General features: G+C 39.0%; 1 protein-coding gene across 14 annotated transcripts in view; it reads right to left on the reverse strand.

Moving 5' to 3' along the window:
- The window catches only part of LOC146374785 (neurexin-1a-like), a 254,486-nt gene that overhangs the window by 17,000 nt on the left and 209,815 nt on the right, over nucleotides 1–27,671 (reverse strand). For 13 of the 14 annotated variants that reach the window (XM_084949142.1, XM_084949137.1, XM_084949141.1 and 10 more), the window contains 3 exons: nucleotides 26,809–26,980; nucleotides 20,980–21,069; nucleotides 19,242–19,561 (listed from right to left, as the gene is read on the reverse strand). In XM_084949142.1, the coding sequence (XP_084805268.1) occupies nucleotides 19,242–19,561; nucleotides 20,980–21,069; nucleotides 26,809–26,980 (582 nt within the window). The remainder of the gene's footprint in view (nucleotides 1–19,241; nucleotides 19,562–20,979; nucleotides 21,070–26,808; nucleotides 26,981–27,671) is intronic. The other variant, XM_084949145.1, reaches the window with a different exon arrangement.

Below are 27,671 nucleotides of genomic sequence, written 5' to 3' on the forward strand. Positions count from 1 at the left end.
CAACATCATCTTTACATAATAGACCCGGAAATGATAGATCAAACCCATTAAGGAAGTTGTGGCGGAGGGCTGCTTTTGGTGCATCTGTGTTGGGTGAGGCCCGGGGAAGCCGTCCAAATGTAAATTTAATTTGCTGCGCATGAGGCTGATATACAGTGTCGGCCATCCAGATGGCAAAACCGCCGGATCCTGGAGTGCCACATCCATCACTTCAGCCTTGTGATTTGTTTTTCCTGGCGGGAGATCTTGACACTCTGCACTCACTGGCAGAGGTACGGGAATCAAGGAATCAATACTGCCTCTCTCTTCCCACCTCACCACTCTCTTTCTCTACTGTTCACATCCTTTTTTCTCCTTTCGCTCTGTCCTTTAGGTTTATTTGAAACCAAGGAGGAGGAAGCGATGTAATGTGGGTGTACTAGATGTAGGTTAACTCCCCATAGGATAACCTAAGCGGAGGTGTATGCCCGTTCATATTTATACGTCTCTGTCTCCTCATTCAGGCTAGAAGGATATATAAAGGGGGCTTAAACTACATCATCACAGTGAAATCCACAAAAACACAAGGTTGTTTAGATTTCCATTACAAACTAATCTTAAAGACAGAAAGCCAGTTTTTTGATGACATGGTGTCTTTTCTTTTGTTTGTAACTTTTTGGGCATGTCACTAAAGGGTCCGCAAATGAACAAAGTCTGATTTAGACTTAAAAATAACAACTGACCCTCCAAGGACAGCCAGGAGGATGTATAAGCCACATCCATTTTTTTTTCAATGAATCTTGTGTGTGCTGGATGTGACGTATGGCTCTGAATCAAAACTGAAATAAATTCACATGTTACTGAGCATCAGTCTGCCATCCAGGATTAGTGTGTAGGTCAACATTTTGATGTGGTCATGACCTGGTTGAAATCCAATAACATTAGCAATTTATGGTGTCCTCCACCAATGCTTGCCTTCTTTTTCACCCGTGACAATTCAATGCGGGCTATGTGAGGGGCTTACATGCAATTTAGCCACTGTGATGAAAACTGACAGGTAGCCTGGCTGAGAAGCCCAAAAAAAAGCCCAAACTGAAATGTCAGTATTTTATTTTATTTGTTCCCATATCTAATGGATATGGGTATCCCTGTGATTATTTTGACCATTCGAGGATTTTGAGTTCAAAATAATGCTACTGTGGGTTTCCTCGTCGAAATGGCATCTTCGTCTGAAGATTTCTAGAAACACTGTGGGCTTCGGGAAGGGGTTCATTAGCTCAGGAGTGTCAGGTGTACTGATGCAAACAGCATCATGCCCAAAGGAAAGATGCCCAATAGATAAGCGTATAAACAAGATGTGCCTGTAGTTCACTTTATGAAGGTACTTCTAAAATGCTAAAAGCAAAGGCTCGGGGCTTGGAAGGCATCATTAATCTAGCGGTAAAGTGCTGAAGCCACGGTGAACCTACAGCACAGCTCATTTATCTGCCTCTGCTCAGAGCAGCAGAGCGCACACTTCTATGAGATGTACTAAGAAAACCTGGGGAGACAGTTGGGACCACAAAAAACACAAAAAGAGGAAGAAAGAGAAACACTGTCAAGAGAAACCTGCCTGTAGTGTTCATACCAAAGTGTATGAAAATGTTGATCGTTTGTAAGTGCAGTGCCATTTCCACTGCCTTAGGTGCCGCTGGAAGTTTTATACACAAATACATCTTGCTAAAGCTTTCAGAGAAGTAAAGCTATCGACTGACCTTGGCTCATGCACTGATTGAACCATCAAAGAGGATGCGGACCAGGAAATTCCAAACTGACTCAGCCGTTGGTGCCTTCTTTAGCAGCGTCATGCCGGTTTTCGATCTTTGAGGATTGATAACGGTCCACCTTAATGAGATGTCCAAGCCGAGCCGTGCTCTGCATGTGCTTTCTAAAGCTTGGTCAGCAGTCTTGTTCCGCAGGACCTCTAGTTATTTACAACCACACAAACACTAACTTTTTCTGTTCCTTCAACTTCACTATGGTGTATAATCCCAATCTCTAAAAACTACTATATGGAGTAGGTTGCCTTTCTATATTTGTACACATCTAAATTGAATTCCTGTTTTCTCCCTCTTAATCCCAGCCTGTGTGGAGAGAAAGAGAGGGTGGGAGGGACGGAGGGGAGGGCTGCTCTTCAGGGAGGCTGCTGTGTGCTGCTGCCCCAGTGCTGGAGAGCAAGAGACACCTTCTCTGTGATAACCTGTCGGCACGTCTCGAGGGAGAGCTGCGGGTTTTCACATTGTTTTCTTTCTGGTCTAATTTGATGAATGCTCTCTGGCACACAACATGTCTCTTTGGAGACAAGCTGAAAGTCAGGAGGACACTGAAGGCATCTGAAGGGTTTATCCAAAGCATGCCTCCGCTGTCCTGGTAATGTATTCCACTGAGGATGCTTGCTGTTTTCTGTTCCCTTTCTGTTTTTCAGTATTTTCCCCAGTAACTTTTTTTTCCTTCCCATTATAAGCTCTTATTTTGCAAATCTTTCTCTCTCCCTTTTGTTTTTTACATTTAAATTCTGTTGCAAAAATAAACCTGATATTTGTTACTGAGTGTCCGTAATCTGTTGCTTATTAAGATCTGGTCTTAATCCAAATACTTTCTTTTTTTACCCCAGAATGCCAAAAACAAATTTTTATCTTGATTAAAATATCAGAGAAAACTGCTTTGCTACACATAATCATTACACACAAAAGCTTTGCTGTTTGTTAAACTGCACAGAAACCTGCAGATTTTCCCTCATAACTAATCTTCGCCTACATCTGTTCCTTCGTGCTCATATTGCATGCGATCCATTAGATGCAAGCAACCTACTGAATAACAGTTCCCATGGGCTGTCACTATTTTCAGATAAGACCATACAAGAAAGAAAGCACTGACAGCAGAGGTGGATTGTGTGCAATTCTCTCTACCCGACAATACTTCTTCTAGTTTTTGTCATACTACTTAATAAGAACACTTTATTCTAATCCAGTCTTTTATCCCAACAAAGTAGGTTTTAATATTTTTCAGATTAGAAAAGATTGAGCTTCATATTTTGAGAACATCAGTATAATGCAAAACATGAATTTCATCTTTTTTAACCTTCACTTAGTTGAAATATAGAAAGACTACCACAATATTTTTTCATGAAACTGCAGGATGATTTTTTTTCTTCATATTTTCAGTCAAATCAGCAGCTTGGTACCAAACTGTTAAAGAGGGGAAGGGGGGGGGGGGGGAAGGGGGGGGGGGGTGTCTCTTAGGGGTGACATGCTTTATCCCATCCCCCTTCAACAACCATTGGAGGATTTCCAATGACATCTCAGTAGGAAAACTCCCCAAAGGAGCCCCACTTGGGAAGCTTTGCAAAGCACACCAGCTGTTTTAGAATATGTCATAAAGAGTTTTATGAGCATTCTTGTGAGGCATTGACATTTGATGTTAGCCCTTGCTTTTTAAATACATAGACGTACTCACTTGTTGTGACTTACATGCAAGAGAAGCACACAGGGAATAATAGCACAGCAGTCAGATTGTTCTTCTTGCCATTGTAATTATTTTTATTTTTATTTTGACTGCTACCATACTTATTGCTCATACCACACTTATTTCTTTCAATTGTGACATCTACTAATAACTAATAATAATCATACCGAGGTTTTCTACTTGATAAATCTGGCATTATTAAGGTTCAAATGGCATTTCATTTCCCAAAAATCAAACAAACACTGAAGAACCACTGAGTTAAATATAGTCCCGATTCTTTCAGCCCCAGAAGAATGATCAGTACGGCTGTTCTTCCAAGTATTACAATAAAGTTTAAAATTACAAAAGAGGATTTACACTCAGCAGAGTTGGAATTTAGCAGGAAATTAGATTAGATTTTGAAAATTTAAAGCCTGTTTTTAAGGCTACATCGTGGTACCTGGTGGCTAGCTACAGAGCTATTGCAAGGCTAATAAATTATTCTCAGCAAAAATTCATGTAGCATCATGTAGCAGGAAGTAGACTCCAAAAAAAGACCAAATTTCAGTCAAAGAACATCTGAGGTGAGCCCATCAACAGCATGAGATTAATACACTGCTGCAGGTGTTGGATTACTCTAAATAAAAAAAAGTTAATTTCATAACATTAATGTCCACACTGAACTCATAGTCGACCCAAAAGTGACTGTTTTATGAATATATATATCTGAATATGTACTGTGAGCCCATAGGCTGTAGCATACACTGTGAGGTTTTTAAAACCTGCTTAACTGCACATGAATAGTGCTAATAAAAAGCCAGAGAAGCCAAGAATGATCACAAACTATTTTTTGGGGGGGGTGAGGATTAAATGTATAGTTAAATAAAATCAAACACAAAGCATCACACAATGTTTAAAAGACGAAAGCCTCAATCAGTACAGTAGACACTTAACCCCCGGGCCACAGTCCTTGAGTCATTTGGTACCGGGCCGCGAGAATTGAGGCTCGGGTGTGAAATTTATGGTTTTCAGGGTTTTTATCGGTTTTCAGCATTTTGTTTTTTTTAATCGTTTTTATCATTAACTCGGTTTCCCTGGGTCTTTTTTTCTTCTTTTTTTGGTACTGCTACTGGTTTTATTTTGTTGTATTTATCCGCGACACCGTAAAGGCCGGACATAAATTGTCGGACATAAACCGGTCGGTGGTGCATAAAAGGTTTTGGGACCGCTCCTTTAGTGTATACAAACAAAAAGCGTATCCTAAAGAATCTGAAATCAGTACTGTCTGCATGATCCTGCTCACAACAATGTGCAATTATTTCCCGTGCTCACGCTGACATGCTTTACACTGACAATGGCCTGCTAGGGTCCATAACTGACCAGAGTTGTTGTGTGCACAGACTAATTGGGAGGAGTTTGTTGTCCTAAGCTTCAGTCTTGCAGCAACACATCATTAGCGGCGCAGTGAAAGAGGTGGAAGAAGGCGACGGGACAGCAGATAGAAAGGCCTCGTAGTTAGAAATGGGATGAAGAAATTACTCCCCATTCTTACATTGAGCCCAACGCACCTAAAGGCTCAGTTGTTCAAAACTACACAGTATAAAACTCAAGTAATGGCTAGTACTCTTTGTGATCCAGGCACATACTCTGTATTTACCCATGGCAGATATCACACTGCAGCAGCAAGTCTTATCAGAACGCCTGATGACATCCAAGTATCTAACTTAGCACCCTGGAACTAGGTCGATGTTGATGAATAATTTAGTCCCAGATGCTCAATAGATTCCAACTGAATAATGAAGGCGTGTGGGCCTCTCAGACTGTGAGTTCAGCTCAGTGTATTGCCTGGCCTTCGCCCACACTCTTCCTACTGCTGGCCTGCCAAGCTGTCAACCTCGTGGACTCACACAGATGCAGACTCGCAAGGCTGAAAGACAATGGAATGGCATTATCACTATTGCAGCAAACACTGGTGGGATAGGTACTGTATAAATTCTGAACACCGTGTTCCTGACATCTTGATCCCTTTGCTTTCTCTTTAACAGCTATTTAAGAAAGGCGCTGACACAAGGGTTACGTGGTGATGCCACAGTTTGCCACCGTGCCTCACAGTACAGTGATGAACAAAAGAGAACAAATACCTAAGGAAAAAGTGAGCTGTTTTTCGATGTACAAAATGGATATAAAAATATACAATTCATTAAAGTTTTTAGGCAAAAGTTAATTTTAAAAATATATCCCATCATAATTTTATGCTAAACAAAACTGCCCTTAAAAGCAATTCTGACTTTTTTAACATCACCTAATTTAATGAACACAGAATCAAAGCGTCACATCGTGTAATTGTAAGTGATGAGCAGTAAATAGAGACTTTATGCAATGACTTTTATAATTCTTTTAAATGCGAACAAGATTTGTAAAAATAAAATAACCTTACAGGACTTTTTAACTATGGCTTTGATTTGTTGTATATTCCATAATGTAAAAATTGACCGTGGTGGTCAGCTGTCTTTCCTTGCTCTGTTTTGAGACGCTGTGCATTTCTGAGAGAAAGGCTTTGCTTTATTTAAAACGGAGCAGCTGCTGCTGCAACTGGACCTCGGGCTGAGTAAGGGAGTGTCATTAAAAAAAGAGTGGTCAGAGGCTCTCCCGTCTCCTCCCCTGGTACCCACATGTTCCTGTCTTGCCATACATCTTCCTCAAGGCTTACAACGCTGCATCCCAGACAACTGAACAAGATGCTGGGAGGCAGCTTCACCCTCCTGGTGCATCCACAGCATGCAGTGTGGAAACACGAGTACAGCGTCACACGGAGACGTGCACATATTCTCAGTTAAGATGAACTCGGAATAGGGATTTAAAAACTTTTATTTGGTTATTATTAAGGCATGCATGTTAGTGTTCTCATTGCATAAGGACAGTCAGGGGGGATGGACATATTTAGCTACTAGAAAAGCAATGAATAAGCGAGCAGTGGCAGGTGAACTTGGAGTTCGGTCTATAGAACTACAACAGCTTCTGCTGTGTAAAATACAGGCTGCATTTACGAGAGTGATGTGCAGGAACACGAAGGAGCTAATGCGTAAAGTGTAAAGGTGTACAGTACAAGACAGTGTAGGTATGAAGTAATTACAGAGCTGCTTTAAAATGTACACATGCCTCTGCCCTCATTAAACATACTCCCTCTCAGGGACCCGAGAACACTGCGGTGAGATGACTCCTTTTAATGTGGCTGCTTGAAGGCACAGCTTTGTAGATATTCCTCAAGCCCCCCCCACCCCCACCCCCAAGGACCCCGTTCTGCTTATTTTCCAGAAACAGTCATCTGCACGGCCCTCAGAACTTACCGCAGCGCGTGATATGGCTCAGCCACCAAAAAGAACCAGGAAAGTTGTGGCTGCGTGGGAGGAGACATGAAGTCCATTTCCCAGTCAGTGTCTGCGTCACACTCTCACCATGTCAGTCACTGACTCAGAGTGAACCATGTGTGACTGGTGCCTAATTCATCCCCCCAGACAACATCAGACATTCTGCACGATGTACGATAAACAGTTGATATTTTGATTCCAATTAAACATGGTGCTTGTTTTTTATTACTGGAGACGTATAAATAATGTGCACACAATATGGACGGATGCCTGTAGTCAACTCACAGCGCTGAGAGAGCGCATATTGAGCCGCTGCCATGTAGTAGACAGCTCCGAGCCGATTACACGGGAGAAGGCTGGATGCCTTCTGTTAGCTACATGCTCTAAATGATAAAATCTTAATATGATATTCATAAGACACTATCTGCTGCTATCTGCCTCCTACGCTCCCCCCTCATGTTCTCTCATTTCTTCTTTCTCTTGCCTATGCATAAACAGAGCTCCATAGAAGTATATTACATGGTTGACTTTGTGCCTCCCCCTTATCCTTGCTTTCACACTTCTCAGATAAATGAAATCTGTCTGCACTGAAGCATTTTTCCCTCTGGATGCCCTGATATTTTCGTTATCTGAAATCGAATCTGGAGCTCTGTGCGTGTCTCTACCTCGCCTTGGTAGTAATCTGGCCTGAGAGCAGGGAACTGCCCAGGAGGAATATCATACACTAAGGATAAGCTGAGGAATAAGGGAAGCATAACAATTACCAGAGAATGGCTTGTAATCACGGTGCTTTCTATCTAAATGCTAACCACAAATGCTTGTGATTGTGGGGAACGTAGTTTGTTTCAATCCGAAGAGACCATACAATTCTTCGTTTTCATGTTTTCCTCAAAGTCTAAAAATAGATGGCAAAACTAAGCGTGTGCCTGTGCGTGTTTTGAGAAAGCGAGTGCAGGAGTGGGAAGAGATACGCAGCTTGGCCACAAATCACTGCCTTCCTGACTTTACCTGCATCTTGACATGCAGTCCCAGTCCCTCGTGAGGTGACAGGAACAAATTTGTCATCCTAATATAGATGCCATCATTGCTGAGATGAATGTACTGAGGTCTAATTCCCAAGTGTAACGTTTGCAAAAACATGACATGAGGAAGGAGGAAGAGCAGCTTTGCCCTACAACAGCACACCAGGTCACCTGTAGCTCCCAGAGAGCATCACCATAATCTGATTCTTGTACTCCAGGTGGGGATTTGTCATTCACAAAGGGGCGAGCGCGAGCGCTACAAGCTAATGAGCGAGGCTCTCGTTCGGCACAAAGGAAACAAAAACCACACTGCAATAAAAATCAGGTGGAAATCGTTTATGATCACATAAATCACAAGCGCAATTGATTTTTCATCACTAATCCATCCCTGCAGCAATGCTGTTGTGCCAGAGTTCAGGACTGCAATTAATGGCTAGATTTTCTCTTAATAAATTATCAATTTATTTTTACTTGACCTGTCATTTCCTGCAGCTCTCGGCCTGTAAAGACTTTATAGTTTGCACAATGACTGCACACAAAGGGGAACAAATATCTCGAGTCTATCAAAAGATATCATAGCGTAATGGAAATGTAAAAGCACTTCTGTGGTAGTTATTGCACTTTGTCGAGAACAACTCACACAGAACATCACATCTTCTTTTGTGCAGATTAAAACATCCAAGATTGGTCTTTTTTCCCCCCATTTATGGTATTTAGCTTTGAGTTTCTTTTACATACACAAGAGTATTATCAATCTTCTGATCTTACTCTCTCAAAGAAAACAAACAAATCTAGTTTTCAAAAATGTTAAACTCTTACTTCAAATGAATTTACCTCCTTCCCGAACCAATTTCTCCATTCTCCATTGCCCTTTGTCTCATGTCCACTTGTGTGACAAGCTAAAAGGCTTTATCTGCAGGCATGCAGCGATCTTTATTTTATTTCTCTACCATCTGGAATTAGTTTTATCTTAATTTAATCTGGTAATGATATTACTTCATATTGTGTTCCAGTCCATCCCTAAACTGCCTTTATCGTACTTATCAAGTGCCAAGATGGCTGCTCCCTGAACACAGCTAGCCATCTTGAAATTGAAATGTATATAGTATGATGCTAATCTAACGCTCGCTGTAGCTGTACAATTACCAAACTCAATTACCAAACTGTTATCAAGTTTGAGGTACACTGCATTTGTTTTATACACCCGAAAGGATAATTTACTGGCTTCATCCGAGGACAGAGGAAGCATGTGATTTCTCTTCGGTGAGAATGAAAATGTCAAATTTGACTTGCACTACTTGCATTCATTAATAAAAAGGCTTTATGGATGCGCGAGCCAGTTTGTGCCGAACACTTTCTATTTACTTTTGAGTAAAATGACTTTTAAAAATAGAGGGAGCTCAGCATAGCTCAACGAGCAGTTGGCACAGAGCTCGTGTTCATGAATGTTAATGTAACCAGCTGATCTCCGAATCTTGCAGGTGGGGCCAACACGCTGTAGGACAAATTTGTCTCTTGTGTACAACAGTTTGCCTAGGACTATATTCTGTATACAAATCATAAAAGCAAAGGTCCTAAGAGACAACAATGTGGTCTATAAAACAAGCTGTAAAGCTGTCACAAGAGCCAGCCTTTAACAAACAACAGAGACGACATTCACACTGCGTAGGTTTCATTCTTGTCATCCAAACTGTCTTAGTGGAACAATCTGTATTTCTCAGCACTGCTGGCAGTAGTGTGAAACCTGCAAAAGTAAACATGCTTTCTTTTTTTCAGTCTTTTAATAACGGCACGATGATAAACTTGGCTGAAACAACTTTAGAAAAAAAACAAATTCCAAATAAATCATCAAAGGAAGACGCCATGTCCTGTCTCAGCTGGCTAATGTGACGATCGTCTTCCTGGTGCAGTCGAGCCTGTCTCTGCTGTCAGCTCTCGAATAATACAAGCATTCATCAAATCAAGCCAACACGTGTCGACAAGCTGGCATGTACCCCCGATAAGGTGGACTGGATCAGTGAGTCACATGGACTCTACAACACAATGTTGAAGGGCAGTTTCTATAATAGCCCCTGGTGAGCGTGAGATGATGGATATGGTCTGTTGCTGGGAGTGAACGTCACGGGGCTCGGGCCACTGCAGGTCCACGGCGTTACCTTCTGTGCCATCTGTCAGCACTGGGTGGGCACAAAAGCATGATGGGGTCTGGGGCAGCGCACTCCAGGACCACCAAAAAACAACAGGCAACTGACTTTAGGGAGAAGGTGGGGGAGGTCAGGAACACAAACAAGTGCTGCAGAGGAGAGCTGTCCATCTCCACATCACGTGTTCAACCTAATTCTGCTCTCGTGAAATCATTGGAGTTGTATTATCCACTAGTGCTTTTCCTTTTATTCCATAGCAGGTGGTGGTAGCAGGATTAAAAAAAAAAAATAAGATATAGAAAAGATAATAAACTTAGAAAAATCAATAGCGCACCTGTCAGTGAAGTAAGATCTTTGATACCTATTACTTTATCCTCAAGCTTATAGTATCTCGGTAGCATGACGGTCAATCCCATATATCTGCATTGCAGGGGAAATCTTATCCCGAGGATGTTTTCTTTCTCTGAATAATTGAACACAACCTTACAGGGCGCTGACACTCACACTAAACACTGCAGTATGTTTGTAGGTCCATGAGACAGTTTGGTTTAATATCTGGAATGAAATAAGACTCATCCAACATGGCTGCACTGTTGCTGAATAATCACTCTCGTTTATTAATGGAGAATATCCTCTGTTTCCTTAGTAACCTCTCAGTTCTCTATGCATGTGTCTGTTTTTCTAATTGAAAAGCGCACAAATGCAAAATTTAAGGGGGGAAAAAGGGTTGGCTGGCTTTCATTTTACAATGAGATCTGCCTCTAGATGAGTTGAAGGAAACAGTTCCACTTGGTTAAGAAAGTGACAAACAATTCCCGATACAAATATGAAAAGGAAACTAGATAGAAAAAAATGTAATTATTTTACAAATCAGTAACTTCCCATTTGTGTCTACCCAGTCTCGAAATATCAATAAAAGAGAGAAACAGGCTCTGATTAGGTATATTGTGTGAAGATGTAATTACTTTTCATAAAGATTTAAAACTTCAATGAGCTGAATTTTTGTGAAAAAGTCACGCGTAATATCTATCTGATACTGTAATGATGCTTTATTTACATTTATATATGTATATGATCCATTGGCAGTGGATCCACATGTGTAACATCCCTACATCTGTTTGAAAAAAAGCTGCATGAATTTTTAAGTATCTGTTGTATGAATTTACTAGTGCTTAAAGAAATGTAGCTTAAAAAATAAATAATATCCCATGTTTGACATCAGTGACATTCATTTTACAGTAGTTGCACTGTGAAAACCCGTCAATCAAAAGCAAACTTACTATGCTGTTGTCAGCGTGTGCTGCTCCGTAACCTGCGAGAGACAACTGATGACCACATCCCTTTTAGAGAAGACGGCCAGCATAAAAAGCAAAATGGCTGATTTCATAACAGGTAAATGGACTGATTACCTACTTTGACTATACAAATGTAATAATCTCTAAGTAAAGGCTCTGTTTTTACAGGCTCTGCTTTTTTTCTATTATTCTATTCCCACTTGTTGAGTGTGTTACTAAACCTTAACTTTAGCACTGCTTAAGAGGACATACCAAACTCAGTTTAAACATGTTATATTAAGTTATATTAATACAAATATATTCACGTTATAGTTACATACAAGTTATTCATGCTATGTAAAATGTAAAAGTGAACTCTAGTATTAGCAGCCTTGCACTAGCTCCCCGTGCATTAGCGAATCTAATATAAAGTGGCACTGATTGTATTTAAAGTCATGAATGCACTTGCACCTGCAAATGTGGTAAATATGTGCATCCATACACAATTTTTGATAGATCCTTAATGTCTGCTTCCCAATCACTGTACAAAACCATTTTGTACTTGCGCTGTCGTTATTCCGAGACTCTGGAATAATCTCCCAAGTGACCTGAGACAAGCATCAACTGTGACTGTCTTCAGGTCTAAGCTGAAGACAAAAGCTTTTTTGTCAAGCTTTCAGAAACTGCTGATCTTTGAAACTCTATGTGGAGAGAATATTAGGAAAACTTTATTTATTTTTACTATTTATTTTTTGCTTGTATTGTATAGCACGTTGGTTTGAAGTGTGCTATATAAGTAAAATGTACTTACTATATGCAAGAATAGTTGGAAGTTGTTATGGAAAGAAATGAAACAGCAACAGTAACATTATAGCAGTATATAGTGTTTTCATAGTGCAATGAAGTCTGTTTCAGTGTAATACAAGTCATGTTTTCCACTGAGCAGTGAGCAGTAATCAAATTCTACACAGCTGCAATTCTTCTCTTAAGAAATGCCCAGACATGATGTTCCACCTCCGTCTTCTCCATCAAAAGAACAGCAACTGTTTCTGGTTATGGGAAGCTCCAAGTGACAGCTTGTTATGGCTCATGTTGTTTATTCTTTGTTATAAAAGACCAAAAAAAAAAGAGTGGTAAGTGACCTAAAAAAGTTTAATTTTAATACTGGTGCCACATCAGCTTCATTAGTGCACTGAGAAAAAAAAAAAAGGCTACACAGTGAAATACTTTTTCATCGCCGTTAACTGGACATTTATGATCTTAAACTGGGATGGGAGCTGTAACATGAAACTGTGCAATTGAACTACTGATGACAAATTTCAGACAATTGATTCAGAATGATACCCATATTAAGATTTATAGAGACTTATTCGAATTTATATAAAAAATGTGAAGGCAGTTATCATGTATCTCAAACTAAATGAAGACAGAAGAACAAGATTTAGCATCATTTGCAGGATAATTAAAGAAGCACAATCTCAATCAAACTCCAGACTTCTGTCTGAATAGGGACACATGCGTGATTAGTCTTAAATCTTGGCTTTAAAGACTTATTCTAGCCTCAATTTGTAAAACAATTATTCCCACCAATATAAACCACGCGGTGAGGTAGTAAAAAACACAATAAAGACACATAGCGCAAGGATGTTAATTAAATAAAAGAAGGTGCAGACTGAGCAGTCATTGAGTAGAAAGTTACAGAAGATTTTTCACCGCAAGATTTTTGTGACACTAAGGTTATTATAGTGTGTTCTGTGAGAGTCAGCAAGGGAGGCAAGAAGGTAGCCAAACACCGCACTAAAGGTGTAGCAGTGCAGCATGTCAAATCTTCGATTATCCCTGAGAATTATAGCGAGGTCAGGTTTTGGCCCCTTGTCTCAGGGACCAAGATAAACAGAGCCACTATAAGCCAGTTCAGCTGGAACTGAACCATGTGCTGTGAGTGCAAATGAAATGGCCCACACAATGTGTTTTGAATGTTCCTCGCTTCCTCTGAATGGCCATTACACCCACCTCACCCAGGGTTAATTCAGAAATAGTGGGGGCAATTGGCTATTTGGTGGCAATGATGTGACATACTGGCCATTCATTCTCCCTAGGAACAGGCTATAATCTGCATTTCTTGATTTTTCACCAGCAACAAGCTATAAAACTGAAATTGTACAATGCAAAAAGGTTATGAAAGAAACATAGCAAGCTTGAAATGTCATATGACATCCAAAATTACTGCTATGTTTCTGTAAGGTTTTCCCATATCTGATATTAAAGGTCCCTAGAGCAGAAATTTAAATGACTTGAGCAATCCTGTGAGTTTTCTTTTAGCGCCATCATTAGGTAAAAGTTTTCATTTCTTTAGGGGAAAAGCTTAACATCTCCCGTATGGCCTGACACAAAATTAGTTCTTATAATCATGGATGCCAGACAGTGTGTCCTACTTATATTATTATGAACCTTTTACGTTTTCTCCTCTAACGTATGCGAAAGGAAAAAACAAGCTTCAGAAAATTGAATCACCATATGTAAAACCAATAGAAAGAAACTAGAGGTTCTTTATACCAAACTGAAGGTCACATATGTGTAACATGGCTTTGAACTGTACATATTTCTGCTGGAAGATTGTGTCCTTGTGTCTCCCCTGCAGCCATTACCAACTCTGGAGGATGTTGCTGGTGGACAACATTGGTGGATGGTGGATGGCAGCCCCACACTAGGAAAGCTTCAGAGATTTATATACATATGCACTGGCCAGGGTTGATAATACAGAGCGGTGCAGGTGAGGATCCATCACTGTCACAAGCACTCAATGGCTCTGGTAGATAGCAGTATTTATCTTTTTGTTTCCCCCCTTTGTTCTTTTTTCTATTCTTTTCTTTTTGGAGCTGGTAGGTAAATAGCATTCGGTACTCAGTGGTTTGAATGAAGCATTAACTAAGTACAAATAATTATTTCTTATTTAAGATGCTGTTATATCCCAAACTGCCATCAAACATATTTAAATGTTTTTATTAAGGAGGAGATGATACTGAAAAGATCTAATTTACAAACACTGAGCAGTGCCTGACCATTGGCTGCTAGTTTTACCTTTAGACCTCTGTGGGTGGGCAGCTTGGGGTCAAAAGGACATCAGTACATATAAAAACATACGCACACACACACACACTATATCTCTTTTTTTCAATTTACACAAAGTTCAGCTCTGTTCAGTAATTGGTGGAAAGGGTTAGGGGACTGAGTGGGACAAAAATGAAGATGGATTTAAAATAGTTCAAATCTGACAAGTGAAAGCTGTGCCGTTGTTTGTGAATGCTTACACAAGTTCATTACTGTTTAATTGGATGTTACCAGGCACCACTGCAGGGAGCAGACACTTTATCAAAACACGACAGTCCAGTGCTTACAATCAGCTCCATTCCCCTCACAAGCCACAATCTGACACCCAAGCGTTTAATATCTTGGTCGGGAAAGCTCGTCAGATTGATCGTATGATCAAAATAAAAACAAGATCATATCTGGTTCTTTTGTACTGGAGTGGCCCTAAATTTTTTATTAATCCAATTATGTTTTAGGTAGATGTAAAATTTGTATCACAATTAAAATAACAATTCTGACTCATCAGCTTTTTTTCCCATGGTGAACTTCTTTCCTGATTATGCCAGTGTGCTCTAAGACGCCGTGTTAATAAAGCAAGAGTGGACACCCAGTGACTTGAGAAGAATGACTATAATGTAATGTTACCCATAAGTCAAGGCCTTTGGCATTCAATCACCATATAACCCCAGTCAAGCATTTTTGATAGGGCACCTGAGAAGACAGACCCTTTAAAATCATTATTATAATGACGACTGGCAGGATCTTCCCCCTAGGAAGTAACCAGGCCGAGGCAAGAAGACACACCCTAAGTCTGCAGAGCCGATGTCACTGAAAGGTTTCACTGTGCTTGAATTTTCACAACATCATCATCATCATCATCATCGTTTATTTGTATAGCACTTTAAGAACACACCAGGCAGACCAAAGTGCTGAACAACACAGATCAAAACAACTACCAAATTAAAAAACATGTGCACAGCAGGGCTGCATGGCCGAATACAGACATTCTCTTTATTAGGCAGGTATTGAGTATGAACGACCATATGAGGTAAGCATAAGACATTATAGTGATAACCCTAACCCTGTTGAGCTCTCTTGGAGAAAGTCAAAACAGACTGTTTTCTTTCTTTTAGAAAAAAAAAAGTTAATAAATAGTTTTGACCATTGATTAGTTTAATTCACATTTTTAAGCTGTGGCCATTTATTAACAATCCAGTCAAATAATAAAAGACTGGATGAATTGCACCATCCTAAGTTACATTATGAAGGCTATTGCTGCTACTTTCTTAAGAAATTTAGTGCTGTAGGTTGCAGCCACTTACAAATCTAACTACGCTGTTTTTTTTGTGGTTTGAGTCATCACTTCGCATCACTAGGCATGTGTATAAAAGGTCTCAGATATGTTTTTCTTAATATTTTGGATCCAACTGCTCCTTTTGACAGTCTGGCCGGCATTTTCCGGAGCACTTTTTTCACCGAGGTTCAGTGGTTATAGCCTGATACTGCCACTGCCTGCGTTAGCCATTTTATACCCACTGGGACCTGCCATACTAAAAATGTATGTGTCCCAGTAATGTGAGGCTCTTAGGATATAAAAGCATTCGGTGAATTGCATTCGACATCAGAGGGGAGATGGAACAGCTGGACAATGAATAAATGCTGACTATTCAACAGAAAGGACAGTGAATGCACCATCTCTTTTTACTGTAGTGTCCTGAGACAGTAATGTCGTACCGCAGGAGCTCGCCATAGGAAGGCTGTCACATTGAATCAAACCGAACGCGTTGACATCTCCCAATGCACACATTTTTGCATGCCTCATTCATCTCTCCACCTACATCGCTGAACCGCTCTTTAGTTGACTTGACTATTTTCTTACTTCCAGTCCTTCTTTACCACTTTAAAGGTGAGCTTGAGGCATAACACGATGATACAATGCCTGTTTCTAAATATGAATATGCATCACCACTAATCAACCTTAAGCCTTGCAGGCATACTGTATACTTTTAAAACAATAACAATAAGATGATCTGGACACTGCTCAACAATAATAACTATACATCTACTTTCCACAAGGTTAATTGTTATTGATAAAAACAGTAAAGCAGAATCCCATTAACAAAATAGTATAATGTCAGTTATCTATGTTTCCAGATGCCTTCCACATAATGCCTCTCTTTGTAATTTGCTATACTTCTAATTTGTCATGGTCCTTTAAATCACCTTTTTTAACTCCAGATGAAAAGGCCTAGGAAAAAAGGGGCATCCATCCTATCAAGGCTATTCCTTTCTGCCAATCTCTTGGTTCCTTGGTGGCAATTTATATCACCGCATGGAGCTGGGATATAATTATAGTCTATTGTCTGATATTTCACCTGCATTACATGCTATTGCAACGGTTCAGGAACCATGCTGAGTCCGAGAGAAAGCCATTCCACGCGGATCAATATTTATGATTGTATTATTTGTCAGCAACTGCGGACCCTTGCACAAACTATTATGCCGGTCTCAGGTCAGAGAGAGTTAGGTGACAAGAGGTAATGTATAATCTTTACTGTGCTAAGTTGAAGGTAAGGTGCATGTTATCTGTAGGAGTCTGTCATTTCATAAAATGAGCAGTGGGTTTAGTAGTCTGCTAACGTTACAGAAAAGCGTGATATTTTAATTTGCTGTTTGATTAAATATAGCTGATATTTTGCGGTAAAGAGCTTAATTTTGCTTTCACAGATGCATCAACGTTAAAGGTTAAAGGCGTTTTCACACTAATTTTTAGATGAAGACAACAATAGGCCTAATGTGAAAATTAATTAAATGGGTTTCTTTTTAACAATGAAAGTCATCACTGTTACACTGCGAAGGCACTCAGGCGTTTTCTTTTAAAATAGACCGAGGCATGCGTCTATTAACTGTTGTCTCAGTGAAACTGTGAAGACAGACAAGTTATACAAAGAGGAATTAAAATCAAATCATTTGTGTGAAGATTTTTCAGTGAAGTTAAATCCACCACTCCTCGGGATGCTATGATCTCCCTGTACCCAACGCGACTAATCCAAAAATTATTTTAAAATATATTTGTAACAGCTCTGATCTAAGGGATGTTTTAGCTTACAGCAGCTATGCATGCTTTTAATACATGTGACCCTCAAATTATTTGAAATTTTGACAATCACTTTAACTTTGCATGCATTCAGTTCATGTTCCACCCAACCCCCCTTTTCTTTTTTTGCTGTGAGCGTTTAATATAATGTAAAATGCCCAATTAATTTTGAAAACTATCACAGAGTAGCTTTGGCTCAGTTTAAGCACATTTCTCCAATTAGTGAGGTGAGGCTGGCTTTTGATTGTTTATACAACTTGAAACCGTCCCCTGGGTCACGCTGCTTCTAGTTTAGTTTTGTACCAACAAAACATGAAAGCATTTCCAACATTCCAGTCTTGTTTATGCTGTGAAAAAGAAATACAGCCACTGCAACTCTTCCTTTTAATGACCTATATGAGAATATATAGTAACATGTATTGTCAATTAAGCAGGTCTTCCAGAATCACTGACATGGCTTTTAAATTCAGTCCAATTTAAAGGAGAAGACTTAAATTCCCAATTTACATTTTTAAAACCTCTATAACACATGAGCAAAACTGGGCCCGTGGGACAGAATCCACCAGTTAGGGGCAGAGAGCTTTGCAAAACAGGCACACTCACACTTTCTTACTTACATTAGGAAAATATACAGTACATAATTTGTGACAATAAATAGAGCAAATAGCTGTCTTCACTGTATATCATTCAATCCTAGACTATGTCCATCTTAGTTTTTTAAATGTTAGTCCGTGTTTTGTTTTGCAGCTTGTGCATAATACTAATAATAGGATAAGACTTCTTGGGGATCCCCACAGCATCAATCTGCTCAGCTTACAGCTAGGAAAACACAAGATGAAAAGGGCCACAGCTAGCCAACTGAAATTTCAAATTACGAGTGAATGGATTGCCCTTTGATAAAATAATTACACAGTCACACCAATCATTCACAAAATATACTTGGCAAGGTTGTAGAAAAAATACGAGTACTACACAACTAATGTATAGTAAATATTATCCCAATTTGTTTATTTTATTTGGGTATACAGATCTGTACTCTAATTTTATTCAAGTGTAAGGTAATGCACAAAGAATGCAGCGGTCATAAGAAAACACAAAACTATTTGAGTGAATTAAAATTCATAAATATGACGTGAATACTTGATGATGTGGATAGTGAGTGAAAGAATTGTAAAAGTATTCTAAAAGGCATGACAGTTCATTTTTCAAGTGTTTTTCATTTCCAATTCATGGCTGCTGATGTATTGTGAGGCGTTTAAAATGCAATGTCTTCTGTTTTTGGCAGAGACTATGCAAGAATGGTCTGATCACCACTCCATTGGATAGGACACATATTTCGCGTTGCATTGTTTAGTCCCACATTGTGACATCTGAGAAGTAATATGCTCCAGCAGATGCTGCACCACTCATGCAGGACCGATAAAGATGATGGAGGACCTCGATGATGGTTATCACTGTAACACAGACACACCTCATGGGGCCATATCTGATTGCAAACAGGAGCAATGCTCAACAGTGTGTTGCAGCTCCCAATTGTGAAACAATGTGCTTATTTTCCCTCAGTTTTTAGGGCGGAGGCCTCAAGGAGAAAAAAAGGCATGACGGACGGAATAAAACGGAGCATTCTTCACGTGGCTGTCACGATGAAACGTATTATATTAATCCAGGATGCGCTTAACTTGATATGCATTACTTTGCATTGAGAGCATTACAATAAGGATCAAACAGAGTATAGACATGGAAAAGAAGTGACTTGAAAAAGAATTATTTAAAAGAGATCTTACTTGCTGAGGCTCTCGTGGTGTTGTCAGCTTTACTCTCCTGCTGGACGCTGTGGTGGTGGTGATCTCCATGATGGATGTGGATGTCTCTGAGCGATTGGCTGTGGTACTTGACTGCGGGGTGATAGAGGAGGGTGACTCCCCCACAAGCCGCACACTGCCTTGGATCCTTATATTGGGATCCCCCTCTGCGGCCATGTTGAAGACCTTCAAGCCATTATAGTAGAGGCCTGAAAGCTGGCCCTGAAAGGATCGACTGCGATCTCGCTCCCAGCCCCCAATCTGTATAGTGGTTTGGCTGTTGAAGATTGTAAGCTGTCGCCCTGCGGGAAAACAATGTTACATATATACAAGAATGTTGAACTGTGGACTCGGCCACTTTTACAAAGCAAGATAAAAGAACAGAAAGACTGATTTTTTTGCCCAGTGGCTAATGAGAACAATAAATTACGGGTTGTAGAGCAAACCCTGTTAATTTATTGTAGTTAAACGATGAGATGCCTATGAAAAGAAAAACATAAAGTAAAAACACAGGATATAGAAAATCAATGTAGCTTTGCTAAAAGGTCAGTCTAATCTGGAATGGCATGGAAAAAAAGATTAAGAAAAAGTAGCACTGTTATGGGAATGCAATAGATTTAACTACATAAAACATATGATAACATACTCTTGAAAGGACTAAATGGATCATTTGTTTGCAGGAAATTGCCTGGAAATAAAACTGAACAAAATTGGATAACAAAGATAAAAAGATATATGTAACTAAGTTATCTTTCAGTTTTTCTTCAAATTTTAGCATTTATGGACCTTGAAAGCATGAAAAAAAGAAGAAAAACAAGAAAGCTTCATGTGTGGCTACAGTCTGTGAGAAGTGGACTGGAAGGTTCTCACAGGAGGCAAGAGACACTTCACTGTTATTGTTCATCCTTTTAGCAAAAGCAACCAAATTAAAACAAACAAACAAAAACAAAAATGGTTGGAAAGAAATGAAATTTAAAACAGAACTTTTTATGACACAATTTCAATGGAAAACTGAAAAAAAAAGAATTAATATAAAAAAAGCAGAACGCTAATTTCACATTGAGTGAAGATAGAAATTAGGTATTTAACTACAAGAAGAAAAAAAAAGAAAATTGAAACAAAAAAACAAAGCATGCACTCAGCTTGTTTTATATTACAGTTCCTTGATCTAAAGTCCTGCATATATATATATATATATATATGTATATATATTTACAATATATGTTAAAGGGACTCAAAATGCTGATGCCAATTGATATTGCACACTATTTATCTTTGCTAACAGTTTAATCAAAATAGATCAAATGACACTAAAGTAATGTGCTGTACTGTAAATGCATGTTTCAAAAGTGTTTCAAAATAACACTCAGCAACGAATGAACAACTGATGTAGAACTTTTAATTTGTAATTTATGTTTACAGCAAAAAGCGACATGAATTTATAGACATTTTAAAAATGCTGATATTACTTCAGTAAGTGGATTTATATTCATATTTACAGTCCCTTTAACCGTAAGTTGACAATAAACACGTATTAAAAAAAGCTTACATCTATAAAATGAATACATTATTATAAAAAAAACTAAATTTAACTGTTCAAATCATTTTAATTTTAAAGTTTTACTGAACATTTATTTTTAAGGTTTATTATTTACAAAATAATGCTACAACTTGGTTATGATCAAATTATTTTATTTAAAATTTTAATCAGGTTTTTTACCTTTGTCGAGTAGCCATTCGTCAACTACTCGACCAAGTCGGTATGGGATTCGCTGTCTAGCAATCGCCAGGCGTTCGTTATCATTGTTGCCTTTAAAGTTTAAAGAGACATTTCATTGGTTACAATCTGTAAGGTCAAAGGTTAAATATCCATACTTAATGCTAGAGCTATACAACTGCACAAGGTTTTTATATTTAAAAACGTTTTGTATGTTTAAAAAAACAGTATTAACTAAAACATTATTTGACCAAACGTCACTCTTTTTATTTTAATTTTAACCAACAAATTAGGCCTATATTAATTGAAAATAAGAGGACTAGCATGTAAATGTTTCATCTAAGTTAATAAACCTATGTTAAAAACCAACCAAAATCACAAATTTATACATCCATTACAATATCTTTACCCAATATTTCCATCCCCATTTATAATTTCCCTCTGTTTTTATCTGACTTTTAAACTAGTTACATTTATACAGCTTCAAAAAGGAACATCATTTGAATTTATTATTAAATAAACCGTTTATGGTTTAAAGGAGAGAACCATTTAACTTTCACATATTACAAATGCCCACCCCATTTATAAAAACACTAATTGACAAGTAATAATAAACTATTTGCCATATAAAACCTAACAGTAAATTCTCTAACGCTTCTAATCAGAGAGAAATCAGAAGACAAAGTAGATACATACACTGTAAACCTTCAAGAACATGGCTTTGACAAAAGCTACAAGTCATAAAGAAGAAAAAGTCACAAGCTTGACCGAGTGTAGCGTCGCATACATGTGTTTCAATGACAGTCAAGTGTTTTTAGAGCATAAAGTCAAATAAGTGACATAAATAAGAAAGAAGAGCTACAAAAAACGACTCTCTGTATCGGAGGGGCACTTTGGCATTAATGAGGGCAAACTCTGCATCACCCTTTTGTCAAGGCCAATAACCTCTCCAGAACAGAAGACTTTCAGCAAAGTGGCACTGTCTCTGAGTGCTTTTCCCCTGGTATTGTCTGCTGAGATTGAATTCAGTCAGCCCCATTCTTCTGGCAGATTGACAATGTTTGTCCCATCAACTATATTAATTCAGTTCTGGCAGATAAAAGATCCAGTAGCTAACAATGATTCGGCGGAGAATAGCTTCTTAGAGGAGAGGTTTGCTAAGAAAAGGAGGTAACCTTGTAAAAGACGCACACCTCTTCTAATAAAAGATCTTATAAGTAAGAGCATACATAAAAATATATTTTTTAATCACATCAGCTTGAATTACTGTTGAAGACCAGCTAAACAAGAAAAAAACCCAGTTTGAATCTTATCTATACCCCTAATGAAATTTGGTTGCGGATGACCGTGCCTGGGTGGAGCACATAGCATTGTGAAGAAGATTTAGCAACACTTTTCCTTTATGCTGATTGGACAGATACAGTCCAGATTACAGCAAACCCACACAGGAAGGTAATGGGTAACATTTGATAGGACTGGTTTAGGAAGGAAGATGAAGTTTGTAATGGACAAACTCTCTTGTAGAGCACATACATCAAGTTTCTGCACTTTTTCTACATTTTTCTTAACAAAAAGTCTTTTAAACTTGGAAACTTGCAAATGCATGTCAACTTCAATTTGTCATTTCTTGTGAAACTTAACTGTGACTACTCAACTTGTTTCACTTAAAAAAGAGGACTTAATGAGCTCCTCGAGAAGTCGTGTAGTGCAGTTTTTAGCATACGTCACTCAAGCAGGAGTAAATAGCGCATTTGTTGAGTCAAGCGTGCACAAACGCAGACACAGCTGTGCTTCCTATCATTTTGAATGTGATAAATTAATGAATAATTCTTCATTGCTGTTGCAATGGAACATTTGAGGGCTTTGTCAATTCCTGTCATCTCCATTTCTTAGTCATGGGGTGTTGGTTATGTCACCTCTCCATTCCCTGCTACTCTGCCGCCTAATCTGAGGAGAGGTCAGCATCAAACGGGGCCCTGGAGAACATTTATCCTACAGCTGTTGCGAGGACAGCGAGGACATCTGAGTTTAGAGTGAAAAAGAGAAATACCTTCCTTTTTTAAATGATGTTCATTGATTAATGCTCATTTCTAACTATGTTATATAAGTTACTTGATAGTTGCAGTATGACGTGTTTTTGATGTATTCTAAGCTTTATTCAAAAAATAGTTTTAGTATAGGCTTACATGTTGGTGTCAGAGTTTTAGCGCAAAGATGACAGTTTGTTAAAGAAGTATGCGAGGAAGCTAATAGAAAGGCACAGAGGAGTGTCAGCTCCAGGCGCATAGATACCCAAGAAGCACGCACACATATTCATGCACACTTATCCTCACACACAGCGTGCCACTGTGCCAAAATCCTCTACTTTTGTGCAAAAACATGCTCCATTTTCAAAGACGGCTGCGCTTTATCTGTTTGGCTACGTACCCCATGGCACACTGAGTCTATCCTTATACTGAGGTTAATTAAGTGTGCATATAATCAAGGTCTGATCGTGTATTGATTCCCACTGTGGGACACCGAAGTGTTAAACAATGCTATCCCCTGGGCTTTGATGCAGCAACAGAGCCCATTCATCCTGCCTGTGAGCGGCGCCTGTGACTGCTGCTGAGTGGTGATTTGGTTTGGTGTGGGACAGCCTGGCTTATCTCCTCTGCCAGACAGCAGTGATTCAGCTGAGCCATCCCAACCAACCTGCTTTACCCTCGCTCGCTTGTATTCTTTTTTTTTTGTTAATAAAGTGGTCAGATAAGGTGGGAGCTTTATCTCATTACAAGCCCTAGGACACTCACCACATTAAATGAACAAATATGCAAATGCTTCCTCTGTTCATGGAGCCGGGAGAATTAAAAAAGAAAAAAAAAAAAGGAGGAACCTACCCAAATCTCACTATTATTTTTATTATTCTGCCCTCCCTTTTCTCTAACTGCGCTATTTTTTAAATATCCTCGGTGTTGAGAGCTTGCACAATAGGCTCAATAAGCTCACGGATAGAACAAAGGTAAAACCAGAGCAGATAGGACGGAGCTTTGATGGATAAAGCTAACCATCCTTCCCTTGTATCCCATAAATCAGACTCCACACCACAAGCGGGAAAAAGAGGACAGGGGGTGAGATCGACACGGAGGCAGACGTGGACAGATAGAGGTAAAAAGGACAGGAAAAGAGCGAACTCGGAGCTCGGGAGAGTGGAGTGAGAGATGGTGAGCTCTGTAAGTGCACCACGCTCTGATAACAGTAAAAGAATAAGGCCAGGGACTTCTCCATTATCTTTGTGTGCAGCGTGTGTTCATTGGGTGCTCCGATAGGACACTGGACTGTACCCTGCGGGCCTGGCAGCACCATTGTGATGGTATTACTTCCATGGCCAAGGCTCAGGAGAAGGGGCTGATTTTTTTTTTCTTTTTTTTTGTTGCTGCTGAGCCTTTTGTGTGTGGTGCAGAATGAAGGCAGGGACAGGATAAAAGAAGGAGAGCTAAACTACAACAAATAGTCGCCTAGTTGTGTGCCTGCGTGTGTATTTTGCATTTTAGATTCTAATAATTGTACTAAAGACTTTTAATGACCCATAAGTATGCAGTACGAGACTTTTTAATGAGATTACCAGGGCAGCAATAGAGGCTCTGGCGAAGCAATTATTTCCTTGCTTTAAGAACGATCGCTCCCTCCCCTATAAACTCCTCCTCTCTATCTTTCTCACTCTCTAGCCATCATTTTTATCTTTGCTGTCTACTCTTATTATAATCATTGTTGATCTGTGAGTGGCCTAAGAGTGGCTGAGGGCTGCTATTATGAGTGCGTTAGAGGCATACATGGATACTAATCAAACTACAGGCGAGCTGAGAGAATAATAGCTTTGTGTGCTGGGGGTGCAGGGAGGAACTGCGCAGTAATTGTGATTAGATGTAATTAGTCTGCAACGAGCTTAATAAGGTAGCTGGACTTGGCATTGTCACTGACGCATGATTGGTGGGGATGAGATAGGTCACTTTTCCCTGCAGCAGTTATAACTCATCACTTAGCATAACAGGACAGTCTTGTATCATTCTTAAGCTTTTCTGCATTTTCTGCAGTACTGCATGACTTTCTACTACCAAATATGTGTTGTAATGTAATGTACATTGTTGAAAAATGCATAGCAGCAAACCTTTGTCTGTATAATATCACCACTGATGTATACTACAACAACAACAACAACAAGTTGTTTTCGCCAACTTCTTTGAATTTATGTGCATGACATGAGTATGAGTATGTATCATCAGGCTTTCGCTGGTCTGCGGGTGTTTGTCGTTTGAAGACTGAGACGGGATGCGGGAATTTAACCCTGCTGTATATTCGGCCCTATCCACAACATGTCAAAAGCCATTAGTTTCTCTTTTCCACCTGAGGCAAGCAGGGAGGGTTGAGTCCAAGTCATAAAAACCATCTTTCATTTGGATGAATGCACTGGTCAAAGCTAAAAAAGGTCACCAAACATTATGCAAAAGAGGAGCGACAGGTTCAATTTGTCTTCTGTTTGTCTGGTTGCCCACTCATTTTATGCGTGCTCAAAATCTAACAAATGTTTTGCATTTAGTGCTGCAGTTTTTTCTCTCATGGGAAAAAAAACAAATAAGAAAACAACAACAACAACAAAAAACCACTACACGTGTCCATACAGTAATTTTGCTGTTTGCATTCTCAACAGTCATTTACGCACTCCTTTATTCATCTATAGCTTTTGTCAAAGCCTTTAACAAGTTAAAAATGTCATCAAGTTCAACAACACAGGCAGAAGCATTAATATCTGTATATTCTACTCTACATTCTGCATACATTCTACACAAATATACCAGTGTTGTTGAGTTGTTGCTGAGTTAGATTACTATAGATTTCCTCTCACAAATGTGTTGACACAGAGATTGCTTTGTTTTTCCCCAATCGATCAAAAGATTCCCTCACAACATTGAGTCCACAGCATATTACATCATCAGTAACCAGTAAACTATAAAAGAAAGTGCCAGCAAAACTATTCCAGTCTTATAATGTTAAACTACTAAAATACATTACTCTTTTTCAGTTACTAAATGCCTATTACACAGGGCAATAATTACCAAATTCATCCTCTACTGTCATGTAAACTGTGTTTATGAGAAGTGTTACACAATTTAAATTATTAGTAACACTACTGGCCAGGAAAATTAATCCGGCTTGCTTTTAGTCTGTGAGTAATTGTAGTGTATGCTGTGAAAATTATTAATATCAAAGTGTATTTTTATGGCTAAACAAGATGCTGTAATGAAGCTGATCATCTGGTATTTAATTGTGAGCAAGCAACAGATTTACTTTGACAGTGTTATTACAGGTCCGTCTCCCCGGTGACCTTAATTCGATCAATCTGCTATATTGGCAGACACATAAATACTGAAACCGCACACAATTACTTGCCACAAAAAACTGGTAATTTGTCTGTGGATTGTCTAATGATTTGGGTTACTGTGAGTATACACTGTGCATTGACAATTAGGTATATGGGGGATGTAATGCAGACATGTAGACAGGTTGGGTGGTTGCACTTGTAGGCAGACATATAGGAGTCTATCAGCCCTGGGGTGTATCAGATTGATGCACCACAAAGATCAAAGATTTAGTGAAAAGACAACTCAACAACACTGGTGTTTACTCTCAAAAGCTGCTGGAAACCGAAACATAAAAAGCAATTAAAGCACATGCCAAGTCAACATAAGAACATCCTAACAGATAAGGCTTTAATAGCTTGCTTGATAATATCTGGGTCATTTTATCGCCTCTAGGAGGCGGCAGATGTAATTAAAGGCAAAGTGGGTGACTCACCTGTGGGGTAGCGCTCAATGACTGGCAGGTCATCCACCTGCAGAGTGGCATTACCCCCACTCCTCGTAAACTTCACTATATGGTACTTTCCATCATTTACAAACTTTGACGTCTCCTCAATATTAATGTCATCTGTACCGACATTAAATACAACGGCAATGTTTCCTTTCTCCTGAAAAGAGAAGAACACAAAAAACACTTTCTTTTTTAGTAATCAGTAAACATTGTTGTGTACAGTATTGCAAAGGGACTGTAGCGAAATTAGAGCAGGTGGTTTCAGGAAAGGTAGAGAGTTGTGATTTTTATAAGACAATCAGGCCAGTGGCCTATAATTCTTTAAGCACTTTCACTTTTTATAATGAATTAACACTAACTACTTTATAAATGAGTAGTGCTATGAGAATCCAGTAAAAAGAAAAAATATTTTAAAAAAAGTATCAGCTGAAATTTTTCATTGTACATCAGTATGGACTAAGAAAACACAATGAAACTATGAATGAAGTCGTTAGCATAGCTTTTCTCATAAAGGGCTCATCAGGTGTACTTTTCAAAACGTGCTTATTGGAACTTTTGTTAGCTCTGCATATACAATGTTTAATATAATTTAGTGTCTATTTATTAAACTACAAGACCTGCTGGGTTGACCGTAAAGCAGATTACTGTATGGCTGTTTGGATTATTGCACTGGCAGCCGTATCAACACAACATATGTGTTTTTCTCGGATGTGGTATCACTCCTGGAAGTTGCAGTCTTCGAAAAAAAAAGAAACAAAAAATAAAACACAAATATGTGCATTGTGTCTTTTATTGTGTCAAAAAAATCACTTCAGGCAATTATAGGGTTATTTGTTAAGTTTTCCCTT

Source organism: Perissodus microlepis, chromosome 13, assembly GCF_051167445.1.
Source record: "Perissodus microlepis isolate ML-2025 ecotype Zambia chromosome 13, ASM5116744v1, whole genome shotgun sequence".
NCBI classification, from domain to species: Eukaryota; Metazoa; Chordata; class Actinopteri; order Cichliformes; family Cichlidae; genus Perissodus; species Perissodus microlepis.